Genomic DNA, 16,285 nt, shown 5'->3' with positions numbered 1-16,285 from the left:
TTTTTTAAAATTTATTTATGATAGTCACACAGAGAGAGAGAGAGGCAGAGACACAGGCAGAGGGAGAAGCAGGCTCCATGCACCGAGAGCCCGACGTGGGATTCAATCCCGGGTCTCCAGGATCGCGCCCTGGGCCAAAGGCAGGCGCTAAACCGCTGCACCACCTGGGATCCCTATTTATTTTTAGATAGTGTTGAGCGCTCCTTTAAGTAGGGAGCCTGATAAGGGAGCTGAATCTCATGAGCCTGAGATCAGGCCTGAGCCAAAATCAAGAGTTGGTCACTCAACACACTGAGCCACCCAGGTACCCTTTTCTCGAATGCTTATCTTTCTTTTTCTTTATTTTAGAGAGGAAGTGAGAGAGAGCATGATTGGGGGGGAGGAGGCAGAGGAAGAGAGAATCTACAAATCTACAAGCAGACTCCCTGCTGAGCACAGAGCCCAAGGCAGGGTTCGATCTCTTGAGATCATGACCTGAGCTGAAAACAAAGAGTCAGATGCTTAAGCTTAACTGACAGAGCCCCTCTCAGGCTTACCTTTTTAAGGGCAATCTCCATATTTAAGCACTATCCACTCATTCACTTATTCTACAGATTTTTACTTTTACATGCTAGAAACAGTATTCAAAGTTAAGAATAAAAAAGGAAAAAATAACAAAGTTCTGCCTTCTTAATGCTTACATTCCAATAGGACAGTCAACAAATAAACAAGCTAATCTAAGGTAGTGCTAAGAATGGAGAAAAGTAAAGCAGGGTAAAAAGAGTGGAGGAGGAGAGGTGAGACTCTTTGAATAAGTCAAGAAAGACCTCAAAGGAAATCACTTTTAAGTAAAGAATGAAGGAAGCAAATGAGCTCAGGGAAAATTATTGCAGGCATATAGATGAACGAGTGCAAAGGCCCTGAAGAGTCAGAAAGCACTTAACAGGTTTAAATAAAGATAAGAAGATTAGTGTGGCTGGAAATGAGAAAATATGAAGAGAGAACCAGGTAGGGCAGAGGTCATATAAGGTAAAAGGACTGGATTTTAAGTTTTATATGAAGCCATGAATATGGAATGGTTGAAAGTCAGAAAGTAAGGAGATATGATGTGTGTTTTAAAAGGATCACTGCTGGGCAGCCCGGGTGTTTCAGCGGTTTGGTGCCGCCTTCAGCCCAGGGTGTGATCCTGGAGACCTGGGATCCAGTTCCACGTCGGGCTCCCTGCATGGAGCCTGCTTCTACCTCTGCCTGTGTCTGTGCCTCTGTGTGTGTGTGTGTGTGTGTGTGTGTCTCATGAATGAATGAATGAATGAATGAATGAATAAATAAATAAATAAATAAATAAATAAATAAAATCTTTTAAAATAAATATATATATAATAATAAAAGGATCACTGGTTTATTTGTCAATTACATCTCAGTAATCCTGGGGTGGGGAGGATCACTGGTAGCTATGTCGAGAACAGACTACAGGGGCTAAGAGTGGAACAGAAAGATGAATCCTTAAGCTATTGCTTACATTTCTAGACTTCCAAAAAAAGAACTAAACAAGGGTGCCTGGCTGGTTCAGTCAGGAGAACATGCAACTCTTGATCTCAGGATCCTGAGTTCAAGCCCCAGATTGGGCATGGAGCCTACTTAAAAATAATCATTTTTTTAAAAATAGGATCTAAACATATTCCTAAATTCAAATCATAAAGGAAAAGAGAAATGGGTAAGTTAATTTTTGGCTGTAAATTTTGACTTCTGTAGTATAGGAATATATCAACAATAAACAAAATAAGACCCAACAGAATTTTCATTAAAAATTTTTGTTTTGAAAAAAAAAAAAATTTTTTGTTTTGGATGGAGCTAGAGTATAATGCTAAGCAAAATAAGTCAGAGAAAAACAAACACCATATGATTTCACTCACATATGAAATTTAAGAAACAAAACAGATGAGTGAAGAAAAAAACAGAAACAGACCCTCAACTATGGAGAACTGATGGAGGGGTAAATATGTAATAGGGATTAAGGAGTGCACTTGTTGTGATGGGCACTAGGTGATATGAGGAACTGTTTAATCACTGTATTGCACATCTGAAACTAATATGCAACACTGCATGAACTATACTGGAATTAAAATAAAAACTTATGGGACGCCTGGGTGGCTCAGCGGCTGAACATCTGCTTTCAGCTAAGGGAGTGATCCCAAGGTCCAAGGATGGAGTCTGACATCGGGCTCCCTGTGAGGAGCCCGTTTCTCCCTCTGCCTGTGTCTCTGCCTCTCTCTGTGTGTCTCATGAATAAATACATAAAATCTTTAATAAATAAATAATAAATAAATAAAATAAAAAATTAATTTAAAAATTTTAATATGAAATTTCAGTGAGGGAACACAAAATCACCACCAACAGAGGGCAGTAGTGAATACAGAATATAGGTATACAAAAGATGATCTAGCTCAAGTAAGATCTTTCTCTAGAATTCCAGTAAACTAGAACAAGGAGAGTCCCTTGCAAAGTTGATAGCTAAGGCAAGAAATAGAGAAGATGCAAATACTTACCTAGAAGAACCTAAAATTATAAATATAAATCAAAAAGATAGGTTAAAATGGCAGAGTATTTATATACAATGTCATCTCCCTAACTAATAAACCCATCACTCTCAATTCACTGGTTTCACTGCTTCTCAGGAGCTACCAAAAATAGAGCAAAGGAATGGGCAACTTCATGTATCTACAAACAGATGAAAGGTATGCTTTTTGTGAGCAACAGGTAAAGCTAGAAAGGATCAATGTCTCAGCCAAGTAGGGTAGGAAAACCTCCAAGTGGGAAACAGGCTAGTAGAGCAATCAGCACATTACAGCTGGCACACAATGTGAAGGTTAGAGGGAAAGACTGCAGCTTGGGATATCTGAAACCCACAGTCTATGAATGAACGCTGGCTGTTGGCAATAAGGAGCCTAACATGTATATCCATTGCCTGTTCCCTGCCAGGAGTTATACATCTTTCCTCCTATCCCTATTGTCCCTCTTGCTCTCACTTTCTTCACAGAACTTCTCTATAGATGATTGGAAGTATGGCCACCAAATGAGATAAGGTACTACTCCACTTTTATCCTCTATTTGTTTCCCTTTGCTCAGATTCCTGCATTTTTAAAATATTTTCCTCTCTGCTCTTCTAGCCTGCGTGTTGAATTTAAATAGCTGAGACCCTATAAAGACAAAAGAAAAAAATGTTTGGACTTCTGCTGTATACATGTAAAAATGTATACTATGTTATACTTATTAGGATGGCTAGTATCCAAAAAAAAAAAAAAATCAAGTGTTGGCAAGAGTGCGAAGAAATCAGAACTCTTACATACTGTTGGTGGAAACGTAAGATGGAACAGCCGCTGTGGAAAACAATTTGGCAGTTCCTCAAAATATTAAAAATAGAATTACCATATGACCCAACAATTCCATCTCTGGATATATATCCCAAAGAACTGAAAGCAGGGTCTCAAAGAGATTAGCTGCACCCCTGTGTTCACAGCAGCATCATTCACAATAACTGGAATCAACCCAAGTGTCCAATGACATGAATGGATAAAGCAAGTGTCGTATATACATACAATGGATTATTCAGCCTTTAAAAGGAAATTCTGACATATGCAACATGAACCTTGATGACATTATGCTAAGCAAAGGAAGTCAACCACAAAAAAAGACAAATAGTGTCCACTTACATGAGATACTTAGAGTAGTCAAAATCATAGAAACAGTAGAATGGTGGTTGCCCGAGGCTTCCGGGTGGGGGTGAGGTCATTATGGGGACTTATTAATAGGTACAGAATTTCAGTTTCACAAGATGAAAAGAGTTATGGATGATGGCAAGGGATGTACAACATTATAAATGTATTTAATACTGTACACTTTAAAACGGTTAAGATGAGGGGCGCCTGGATGGCTCAGTCAGTTAAGTGTCTGCCTTCGGCTCAAGTCATGATCCTGGGGTTCTGGGGATAGAACCCTGTGTCAGGCTTGCTGCTCCGTGGGGAACCTGCTTCTCCCTCTCCCTCTACAGCTCCCCATGACTCTGCTCTCTGTCAAATAATAAAGTCTTCAAAAAATAAATTTTAAAATAATAATAAAATGGTTAAGACAATAAATTTTTTTCTTTTTTTTAAAGATTTATTCATTTATTTTAGAAAGAGCATGTGTGAAGGGGGGGCAGAGAGAGAGGGGGAGAGAGAGACTCCCAAGCAGACTCCCCACTGAGCAGGGAGCCCACTATGGGGCTGGAGCCCAATGTGGGGCTCGATCCCACAACCCTGAGATCAAGACTCTAGCCGAAACCAAGAGATGGATGCTTAAGAGACTGTGTTACCCAAGCACCTCCAATGACAAATTTTATGTTAAGTATTTTGCCACAATTTAAAAAAAAAAAAAAAAAAAAGTATGCCCTGCTCAAGAGCAGGAATTATAGTAAGCAGAAATAAAAAATTGTGTTATTTTTTTCTTGGCTCCTCTGCCAATACATATTAGGTACCACCATGCTATGGTCAAATTGGACTATTTACAATTTCCTGTGAACCTGTTCTACATTTTCCTGCCTCACTCCTGCTGTTTTCTTAACCTAGAATGCCTTATATGGCTGCCCCTCATTTTAGTCTAAAACATTCCACTTTCATCAAGAGCAGCAAAAATGGCACCTCCAAGAACCTGCCCAAAAGAGCTAACTTCTCTTTCTGTCCGCAGTAGCTTACTCAGACCTCTATTTCCAAATACTACAGCATCCTTGCACCATGACTGCTTGTGTGTGTGCTCTTTTACTGCAGAAGGACGTGCTCAGGGATCCCCAGGTGGCTCGGTGGTTTAGCATCTGCCTTCAGCCCAGGCCGTGGTCCTGGAGTCCCGGGATCGAGTCCTGCATCGGGCTCCCTGCATGGAGCCTGCTTCTCCCTCTGCCTCTCTCTCTCTCTCATAAGTAAATAAAATCTTAAGAAAAAAAGAAAAAAAGAGGAAGAAGAAGAAGAAGAGAGGACATGCTCAAAGCTTCCGTATAAGAATCTTGTTTGTGTTTTCTTAAAAATTAGAAAGATGTTCATATCTCAGTGTTGCTTAAAAAGTAAATGAAGATTGGAACTAGATGTCATCTAGAACCCATTGTTTCAGCCCTAAGTCGAACAATCAAAGGCTTTTTCCCTTGGTACCTCAATGGGCTATACAGAAGCACAGGCAAATCTTCTGTTCTATTCCCAACTTGGCTCACACCAAGTGAGCCATGCCAGCTCTTCAACCCAAAATTACTTAGAACACTGAAGTATTCCATCCTCAGGCAGAGGACTGAAAGCAGAGAGAGCAATACTTGGATATATTCAGCAATATATTTAAAAGTAAGTAACAGAGTTTCCAAGCAATGTCTTCTTTGGGTAGCCTGCAATTTCTACCTCATAACCAAACAAAATCATCAAAATATTGTCCATCTACAGAGCAGTAGTCCCCATTGTGTGGAGTTCCTAAGACACTGCCTACACACGTGCTGTTCTTACTTCTTGGCTGGCAGTCCCTCATCCTTATCCCCCTTGTAGGCCTAGCAAATACCTCAAAAACCGAGGTAAGACATGGACACCTGGGTGGCTCAGCGGTTTGGCGCCTGCCTTCCGCCCAGGGCGTGATCCTGGGGTCCTGGGATTGAGTCCCACGTCAGGAAGAAGTCAAATTCTCTAGGAAACCTTTTTTGACCACTTGGAGAAAATCTTTTAGATTTGATAGAAACAGAAGGCATTCAGTAGTGTTTATGGTATCAGTTAAAATTAGAATAGGAGCACCTGGGACGCCTGGGTGGCCCAGGGGTTCAGCGCTATCTTCAGCCCAGGGCCTGATCCCGGAGACCCGAGATCCAGTCCCACATCAGGCTCCCTCTGCCAGTGTCTCTGCGCCTCTCTCTCTGTGTCTCTCATGAATAAATAAATAAAATCTAAAAAAAAAAAAAAAAAATTAGACTAGGGGCACCTGGCTGGCTTAGTAGAACATTTAATTTTTGATCCTGGGGTTGTGAGTTCAAGCCCCACCTTGGGTGTAGAGATTACGTAAAGATAAAATCTTTAAAATAAAATTACACAAAATGTCTAGGATCAGACCTGAGATAATACCTCTAATATTTCCATGAGACGGTCCATTTACTTTTTGTGAAATGATTGCTTTGCTTTTTTTTTTTTTTTTTTTTCTGGATTCAAATCCTGTAAAAGGAACTGCCTTTTTAAAGTCTTGTGGTTTTGAAGCAAATAGCATATGAAATTTCAACACTGCCTTTAATCAATCTGTGATTTTAGAAAACTAGACTTAGACTCCCTGAGCCTGTTTCCTATTCTTTAAAATGGGTGTCCACCTAGTACAGTTCCTAACACACAGGAAAGCCCATAAAAATTGAAAATCATTTCTTTAAAGATTTTAGTTATTTATTCAAGAGAGACAGAGAGAGAGAGAGAGAGAGAGAGAGAGGCAGAGACACAGTCAGAGGGAGAAGCAGGCTCCATGCAGGGAGCCGGACCCAGGACTCGACTCCGGGTCTCCAGGGTCACGCTCTGGGCCGAAGACAGACGCTCAACTGCTGAGCCACCCAGGCGTCCCTGCTTCTTACTTTTTTACTGTGGCTTTCAGAAAAGTTCAAATTATATGTTTAGCGGCTGAACACCTGCCTTCAGCCCTGGGCGTGATCCTGGAGTCCCGGGATAGAGTCCCGCGTCGGGCTCCCTGCACGGAACCTGCTTCTCCCTCTGCGTGTGTGTGTGTGTGTGTGTGTGTGTGTGTGTGTGTGTGTGTCTCATGAAAAAATAAATAAAACCTTTGAAAAAAGTTGTACGTTTAGCTCTCGTTACACTTCTACGGGACGGGCTGACTCACACTGACTTCGCTCCCTGGACAGGGCTTCTCTCGGGCCAGTCGCTCACTCTCACACTCCCGTTTGCACAACCAGGGAACTCTACGACCTCATAGCTCTTTGGTTTTTAATTTTAAGCTGGAACGCACAGATTCGCCGAGGCAACTCGAAATTGCGGTCCGTCCACGCAAAGCGAGAAAAGGTGGCGGGAAAACACAAACACACGCAGAGGCAGAGGCAGAGGCAGAGGCAGTCCTCTCCGGTGCCTGTCGGTCAGCCCTGCCGCGGGGCTGCGAGCCGGCGCAGACAGCGGGCGGAGGCGCCCCGGCGAGCGCCCCGGGTCTGAGGGAGCGAGACGGACAGCCGCGGGGGCCGGTGTCGGGAGCAAAGCCTTTTCAGCTTCGGGGGCGACCCAGCCGAGGGCGGAGGGGAAGGGGTGGGGGCTCTGCGGCCGCAGCGGCAAGGGAGGACCGGTACCTTAAGGATGCCCCTCATCTTCGCCAGAAAGGGGCGGAACTCCTCGAGGGACACCTCCGGATAGAGCTGGCTCCGCAGCAGCTCCTCCGTGATGCCCTGGTGCCCGTGGAAAGCTTCCTGGGCCAGGCCGCTCAGCAGCCCGCCCAGCGCCTTGGAGCCCTCGAGCTCGGCCGCCATGCTGGCCAGCAGCCCCGCCCCCCGCAGCCGAGCGCGGCCCCCGCTACGGCAGCCGGGAGGGGCCCAAAGGCCTTGGGCGAAGGCGCGGGGGCGGACGGAGGCGACGTTCCCACCCGAGGTCAGCGTTGGCAGCTCCCAGCTTTGATCCGTCTAGGTTACACCGCGGAGCTAGGCATCCAGTTCCAGAAGAATCACTTTATTTATGCGGATTCCCTTCATCACGCCAGGGCCTACCGAAAGGGAAAAAATCACTTGGCGGAGATCACTGGTGATGGGGAGCTAGCCTATGAAAGTGGCAATCTGACTTTCGGATGGCTGCATCTCCTTCGAGGCCTTGCCCACCCACTAACTGAATAGGGTCTATCACTCATATCTAATCTCTGCCTAATCATTACCTGCCCACCTTTTATCCCAGAAAATTTAACTATCCCCTGATAATATAATGTGTTTGCTAGGATTGTTAGTTGCCTTTTTAGATTTATGTGTCATGTCTTTCTGGCTAGATTAATGGCTTTGATCCAATGCTCCTTTCTAGAACAAACATTTGGCTAACACTTTCTTTACAATCCTGAAATGAAATGCATAGATCATGTAACTTTCTACCCGTATAGTTTTCAAAAAAAAAAAAAAATCAATATATTATTCACCCATGGAAAGAAATGAAGTACTGATACATGCTACAGCATGGATGAATCTTTAAAACATACTAAGCGGGATCCCTGGGTGGCACAGCGGTTTGGTGCCTGCCTTTGGCCCAGGGCACGATCCTGGAGACCCGGGATCGAATCCCACGTCGGGCTCCCTGTGCATGGAGCCTGCTTCTCCCTCTGCCTGTGTCTCTGCCTCTCTCTCTCTCTCTCTCTCTGTGTGTGTGTGTGTGACTATCATAAATAAATAAAAATTTAAAAAAATAAAAATAAAAAAATAAAACATACTAAGCGAAAGAAGACAGACACAAAAGGTGAGATGGTGTATGATCCAATCTGCATGAGACGTCCAGAATAGACAAATCCATGGAGACAGAAAGATTTAATGGTTGCCAGGGACCTAGAGGAAGGGGGAATAGACCAGTAGGTACCAGAGTTCTTTCAGGGGTGATAAAAATGTTTTAGATAGCGGTTATGGTTACAAAACTTTATGAGTTTTATGAGTATACTAAACCCACCAAATTATACACTTTAAAATATGTAGTTCAGGGGGATCCCTGGGTGGCTCAGCGGTTTAGCGCCTGCCTTCTGCCCAGGGCATAATCCTGGAGTCCCGGGATCAAGTCCCACATCAGGCTCCTGCATGGAGCCTGCCTCTCTCCTCTCTCTCTCTCTCTCTCTCACGAATAAATAAAAAATAAATAAAATAAAAGATGAATTTCAGGGACGTCTGGGTGGCTCAGTGTTTGAGCATCTGCCTTCAGCTCAGGACATGATCCCGGGGTCCTAGGGTTGAGTTCTGCATCAGGCTTCTCACAGGGAGCCTGCTTCTCCCTCTGCCTATGTCTCTGCCTCTCTCTCTCTGTCTCTCTCATGAATAAATACATAAAATCTTTAAAAAAATGAATTTCATAGTAAATGAATGTTATTTCAATTTAAAAATCAATGATTATTGATTTATCAAATAAATTTTCAATAAAAATCAATAATGACCTAATTATAATTTAGAATAAAAATAGAAGGAAATTGGGGATCCCTGGGTGGCACAGTGGTTTAGCGCCTGCCTTTGGCCCAGGGTGTGATCCTGGAGACCCGGGATCGAGTCCCACGTCGGGCTCCTGGTGCATGGAGCCTGGAGCCTGCTTCTGTCTCTGCCTCTCTCTCTCTCTCTGTGTGACTATCATAAATAAATTTAAAAAAAAAATAGAAGGAAATTAATTTATAAAAATGTATTTCAATATGTAAGTGTTGGGGCACAACTATACTAGGTGACTAGGAGACATGGGGTAGCCAAATGCCTGCAGCTTTATGTTGAACCTCCTGTGACTTCTACAAATGCAAATTATTGACACAGGTGTCCTGTATTGGTGACTCCAGAGAGAAAAAGAGCAGTTGCCTCTGGTAACCTGATCTTCTGAAATGTAAACAAAGGTTAGTAATGTTCAGAACAAAAAACTTTTTTCCTCACTTTACCCAGTAACCAGGAATGTTCTGTGTATATTAAAGCTATGGCAAGAACATAAACACAATGGTATAACTGAGTTCAATTGCGGGCTCAGACAATAAACACATGTAGGTTTTTCACCTAAATGAATGTCCCCCTATATGGCAGGATGTCTTATACACCTGGCCCCTGTCCAGCCTGGGCCATCCCACCCCTCCATTGTTGTGACAACTAACATCCCCTCTCAAGGTAGTGCTACCTTGTTGCTGTGTTGAGAATCACTGATCTAGACCATTTTAATGAATTTGCCTGAAGTCAAGAGGCATTCTTTATAATAGAAAAGATATTTATCCTTTCCTAAAGGAATTAATTTTCTGAAAGGCAAATTCAGAGATGCTATTACAGCTCCAAGAAGACCAAACTTAGAGATAAATTATACATTGTGTTAAGTATCCCTTAAGAATTGCAGAGAATAGCCAACATAAGGGGGAAGAAGTGTGGTTGAGTAGAAACAGCACTTGTAAACACATGATTTTCAAATTACCCACCAGAAAGTCTGTACCATTTATTTCCATGAAACCTTACTAACACTGACTAATATTATTCTATATAATCTTTGCCATATGTTAGATGAGAAATATTGTTTTCATTTGTATTTCTTCAATTTTGAGAATGAATACTTTTTTTTAAAAATGCATTTATTTATTCATGAAAGGCACAGAGAGAGAGAGAGAGGTAGACACACAGGCAGAGGGAGAAGCGGGCTCCATGCAGGGAGCCCGACATGGGACACGATCCTGGGTCTCCAGGATCACGCTCTGAGCCAAAGGCTCAACCGCTGAGCCACCCAGGTGTCCCAATGAATGCTTTTTTATATATATTTATTGACTACTTGTATTTCTTCCCACTTTCCTGGCAATTCTCTATAGAGTTTCTGCCGCTTCAGTGATTTCTAAGAGCTCTTATCCAAAGAGTGTATCAATGTTTTCCACCTATATTGAGATATTTTCCTCAGATTTAGATGGTTAGATCTGCCAACCTGCATAGAAAAAGTCTGGAAGGTTATTCACCAATATGTTATGGAGTGTACCTCTGAATAATTGAGAATGATTTTTTGTTTGTTTTTGTTTTATTTTTTTTAACAATTATTACTTTTTTAAGATTTTATTTATTTATTCATGAGAGAGAGAGAGAGGCAGAGACACAGGCAGAGGGAGAAGCAGGCTCCTTGCAGGGAGCCCGACATGGGACTTGATCCCAGGTCTCCAGGATCAGGCCCTGGGCTGAAGGCAGCGCTAAACCACTGAGCTACCCGGGCTGCCCTGTTTTTGTTTTAGAGAAGGAGAAAGGTGGGAAGAGTCAGAGGGAGAGGAAGAGAATCCCAAGAAGTCTCCATGCCCAGCGCAGATCTCACAACCCTGAGATCATGGCTGAGCTGAAATCGAGTCAGACACGTAACCGTCTGAGCCACCCAGTACCCTGAGAATGGTTTTTATTTGCTTCTTTCTGCTTACCTGATTTTTCTAAATGTCTACAGTGTACATGCAATACTGTTGCAATAAAAAGTTAGATAATGAAAATATAAAATAAGCAATATGTTCTAAAATCAAAATCCTTTTAATAAAAAGCTTTAAAGAACATAGGTGTTCTACATGACTGACAAAGCTATGCACCCTATATAGTGTTTCTTGAATGTTTTGATAAATTAAGATCCTCTCAGAATCCAATAGAAGCCTCAGATACTTTCCCCCCCAAATATTTACACACCAAGTGTAGCCTACAATATATAGGGGTCAATTTATCCCTCTGAAGTCTTTCTATAAATCTGTTTTTACTGGCCCTATGAACTCCCTCTCAGTACTCCCATGTCTAATTAAAACTCACAAGAAATAGATAACTCTTTTAGAAGCAGAGGAAACGGGCAGCCCAGGTGGCTCAGTGGTTTAGCGCTGCCTTCAGCCCAGGGCCTGATCCTGGAGACCTGGGATCAAGTCCCACATCAGGCTCTCTGCATGGAGCCTGCTTCTCCCTCTGCCTGTGTCTCTGCCTCTCTCTCTCTCTCTCTCTCTCTCTCTGAGTCTCTCATGAATAAATAAATAAAATCTTAAAAAAAAAAAAAGCAGAGGAAACTACTATACATCACTACTACTGTTTAGCTCTTAACTCATTGTATGTAATACCTGGACATACGACTGCCTGCTTGAGCCTACAGCAAGTTCTAAAACACTAATGTAATCAATAAAAGAAAATTATCCTGTGCCACCAGGAGCTGCTTTTGCCATTGCCAGTGCACCTGCTCCAGGTTGATTGACAGCTGCATTGCTGGAATGCCTTTCAAACAAAAGTATCAAAGCCACAAAGCTTTATTTTATTAAATTTCAGAACACAACCTGTGTTGCAGATAACCAGGGCACAGTCCCATTAGAAGGACTGCCTAAGGCAAAGCAACAGCAAAGACAAGACCCTGAAGCCTTGGCTCAAATGGAAAGTACAAGTACCCAAACAGCCTTCCCGTCTCCATTCTAAGTTCCATTAAGCAATTGGTCACTTCTCTTAAACCACACCTTCTATGGCTCACAGGCTGTTTGATCCTAAGCCAGAAATGGGTGTTTTTGTAAAGATTTTCCATTTCTGAAAATGTTAAAATAAGAAATGTGTACTGAAATAATGTGCAAACACAAGAGCCCAAAGTTTTGCAATAAACTGTCCCTGCTCCCTGTCTCCACTCTTACCTTTTCAAATTCTGATTACCATTGACTCCACTCAGCCAGCCACTCAGCAGCTATTAGTGTGGAGAGCTTTGTGCCATTCTGCTAGGCTCCAGGGAATACAGAAATGAACAAAACAGTCTCTGTCCTAAAATCTTACATCCTGGAAAGAGAAAAGGATACGTAAATGAAGGACAGCAGAATAAACCACCTTAAAATATGCCACTTTGCCATACGGATTATTTTGAGTTAAAGGCAATGAGAAGAAGCAGATATAAGAGAAGCTTTTGGCCCTCCTATTTGCTTGAAAGCAGGACATAAATTTTCAAAAGCATCCTTCCTCTGTCTACCAAGAAAGACAAAAGTTAATCCCAGGAGACAACCTTTAGACTCTTACCAATGAAGAAGGTATGGAATTAAACTGTAACAGACTTTACTCTCTTTTACTGGGCTTTTCCTGGTTATCGCCCCATAACTGGCCTCCCTGACCTTTCTTTCTTCTGTCTTTTGCTGAAGATGGCATATAAACTCGTGTTCTAAGCCATTGAAGTATTCATTCTTTCCTGGGTATCTCACATGTATACGTGAGGTACACATGTTAATAAAATTCTGTTTTTCTCATTAATCTGTCTTTTGTTAGAGGGATCCCAGCCGAGAACTTACAAAAACAGAGGCAAATTATTTTTGCCTCCTCTACTTAAACAGATGATTAAAATACCATGAACTTAAGGTTACTACTACATACCTAGAAGTAACTATCAGATTTGGTAGAAGAAAAAAACTGATTGTATAGGTCAGGGTAGCTTAACGGTGAGTCATGTTGAAGGGGGTAATCAGGACAGGACACTAGTTAACCCAGGAGCTGGATCTGGGCAATCAGAGGCTCCTCACCCCATCTCATCCTTGGAATGTACCTTCTGCCTAATTCCCACAGTAGGAGCTATTCCAAGAACATCGTCTGCAGAGAGTAAGATGCTGATGAGACCATCTGGATGGTATATGTGGCCGAGCCCAGTTTCGGCCTCTATATAAACTTTAAGACGACAGGTGCAGAGATCTACTCATGTTGCAGGCACCCAAGGCAAGCCTCATAGGTAAATCCCCTTGCTTGTTAAACCTGCCAGTTTTGAGTGGTCTGCCTCTTTCTCCAATCTCTCTGGCCTTCATCTGCCTGGTTTCAGGTTTCACCCAGGAAGCTCTGAAGGTTGCAAACCAACAAATAACCAGACATGATGCAGGGGAAACAGCATGTTCCCAGAGGCACGAAATACAGTGGTAGGCTGAGGTATATTATGAACCCCACGGTGTAACCACAGGACATACTACACCAAAAAGTGGAATCCTGGCACAGTGAATATTTGTAGAAACCTGAGAAACAAAACTTGAAAAATAACAGGTATAGGAAGAACTCTCCGATCTCCCCCTTCTCTTCTGAAGTAGGTCAGAAGACTCTCATGTGAGAGTTGCCCTCCCTGTACCAAGAGCACTGTTATCTCCAAGGATGGAGGGATGCCAAGGGGAATCTGAGCAAACAGACCTTGCTGAGTTTTCCCAGTTTTACAATGCTTAGCTCTTATCTTTTTATCCTATCACATTTTTCCCCCCACAACTTCCACTCTTCATCAAATCTAGCATAAAAATAGTCAGGTTTAACCACTTCTTCAGGTCTTCTTGTCCTTGTCAAGCCTCTCATGTCACATGAAACTTACATTAAATAGATTTGTATGCTTTTCTCTTGTTAATCTGTCTTTCGTTATAGAACCCCAGCCAAGAAGCTAGAAGGGCAGAAGGAAAAAGATATTTTTCCTCCCCTACAATATCAGGAGTAGGGTAATAAATCTAGAAAGAGACAGACTCTGTGTCAAAGAGATGGAGAGTTTACACATAATGCTGACTTTTATACTTGGCTGTTGAGGAGTAATTGAACAGTTGTAAGCAGGGGAGTAATAACAAGATCAGATTTTCGGGTCTTTAAAAAGATTAATTTGAGAGAGAAAAAGAGCACTCGCACACAGGTACACACAAGTGGGGGGGGGGGCAGTGGGAAGGATATAAGACATGACCCTGAGATCATGACTTGAGCTGAAACCAAGAGTCAGAACCTTAACTGACTGAGCCACCCAGGCACCCCATCAGATTTGCATTTTTAAAAGATTCCTCCAGGCGGCGGCGTGGCAAATAAACTGAAGGGAAGACCAAGGCTAGTCGATCACTGTAAGCAAACAGATGATGACGTGGGTCTGACCTAACGCAATGGCACTTAGGATGGAGAATATAAAACAGGTTCTTATTCTTTTTTTTTTTGTATCCTTTTTTTAAAAAAAAAAAAACATTTTATTTATTCATGAGAGACACAGAGAGCGAGAGCGAGGCAGACACAGGCAGAGGGAGAAGCAGGCTCCCCACAGGTAGCCCAATGTGGGACTCGACCCCAGGACCCTGAGATCATGACCTTAGCCAAAGGCAGAAACTCAACCACTGAGCCACCCAGGCATTCCTAAGACAGGTTCTTGTTAAAAACAAGGAGATTTGCAGGCTTTGGATGAGGGAAGAAAGGAAAAAAATGAAAGGGATGATTCCCAATTTCTGGTTGAGGTGACATATAGGAAGTCAATTTACTTTTTTTTTTTTTTTAAGATTTTATTTATTTATTCATGAGACACACAGAGAGAGAAAGGGGCAGAGACACAGGCTGAGGGAGAAGCAGGATCGACGCAGGGAGCCCCTCGTGGGACTCAATCTCGGGACCCCAGGATCACGCCTGGGGCCGAAGGCAAGCACTAAACCGCCGAGCCACCCAGGGATCCCCAGTTCAGTTTGTGTGCTAACCCTCCACCTATCTTATGCGTCCTTGAATCCTTCAATGAGCTGTGAATCAAAATAACTCTCACAGCAAGCAGCTGGAATAAACTGCCACAGGATAAAACTCTCATTCTGAGGGCGCCTGGGTTGTTCGGTTGGTTAAGCAGCTACCTTCAGCTCAGGTGGTCCTGGGATCCAGCCTCATTTAGCATTCTCTGCTCGGCAGGGAGCCTGCTGCTCCCTCTCCCTCTGCCTGCCACTCACCCTGCTTATGCTTTCTCTCTTTCTGTCAAATACATAAAAATGTTTAAAAAAAACTCTCATTCTGCATTTAAAAATTTTTTTTTTTATGATAGGCACACAGTGAGAGAGAGAGAGAGAGGCAGAGACACAGGCAGAGGGAGAAGCAAGCTCCATGCACCGGAAGCCTGATGTGGGATTCGATCCCGGGTCTCCAGGATCGCGCCCTGGGCCAAAGGCAGGCGCCAAACCGCTGCGCCACCCAGGGATCCCTGCATTTTAAAATATTAACTCAAACTCAGACTCAAAGATTTAGAAAATGGGGTGGACTTTGGAACGATGGAAAATATCTGGAGAAGTCTAGTCTTGTTTTCTGTGTATCAAAGCTTTTTTTTTTTTTCAACTTTTTCTTAGGGAAAATTTCAACCACAAAGTAAAAAGAATAGTGTAATGAGCTTCTATGGCTCCATCACCAGCTTCAACAAGTACTGAAACATTGTCTATCTTGTTCCAACTCTATTCCCAGTCACTTCCCCCTTACTGTTTTGAAAAATCCCAGATAGAACTCTTCATTGATAAATACTTCATTATGTTTCTCTAAAAGATAGACACTTAAAAACATAACTATTCCACATAACATACGGCTTTCTTAATAATTATTAAATATAAATCCATACTCAAACTTCTGTCTCACAAACTTCATTTTTGTGGGAAGAGGCAGCAAAGCAAGGTTTATTGAGTGATACAGTACAAAGCTCCCAAAGACAGAGGGGACCCAAGGGAGTTCCCTCAAACTTCATTTTTAAAAATTTTTTATTTATTCATGAAAGACACACAGAGAGAGGCAGAGACATAGGCAGAAGGAGAAGCAGGCTCCCCACGGGGAGCCCAATGCAGGACTTGATTCCAGGACCCCAGGATCATGACCTGAGCCAAAGGCAGATGCTCAGCCACTGAGCCACCC

General features: G+C 42.8%; 1 protein-coding gene across 1 annotated transcript in view; it reads right to left on the bottom strand.

Moving 5' to 3' along the window:
* COMMD1 (copper metabolism domain containing 1) overlaps window positions 1-16,285 on the bottom strand; it is a 185,558-nt gene that overhangs the window by 166,833 nt on the left and 2,440 nt on the right. The window contains exons 2-3 of the mRNA XM_072768533.1: window positions 12,304-12,442; window positions 7,304-7,710 (exon numbers count right to left, since the gene is read on the bottom strand). Of these exons, the coding sequence (XP_072624634.1) occupies window positions 7,304-7,480 (177 nt within the window). The 5' untranslated portion in view covers window positions 7,481-7,710; window positions 12,304-12,442. The remainder of the gene's footprint in view (window positions 1-7,303; window positions 7,711-12,303; window positions 12,443-16,285) is intronic.

The sequence above is a fragment of the Canis lupus genome, chromosome 11, assembly GCF_048164855.1.
Source record: "Canis lupus baileyi chromosome 11, mCanLup2.hap1, whole genome shotgun sequence".
Taxonomy (NCBI): domain Eukaryota; kingdom Metazoa; phylum Chordata; class Mammalia; order Carnivora; family Canidae; genus Canis; species Canis lupus.
Note: the sequence above shows the minus strand (reverse complement) of the source record. Positions and strands in the feature narration are given on the sequence as shown.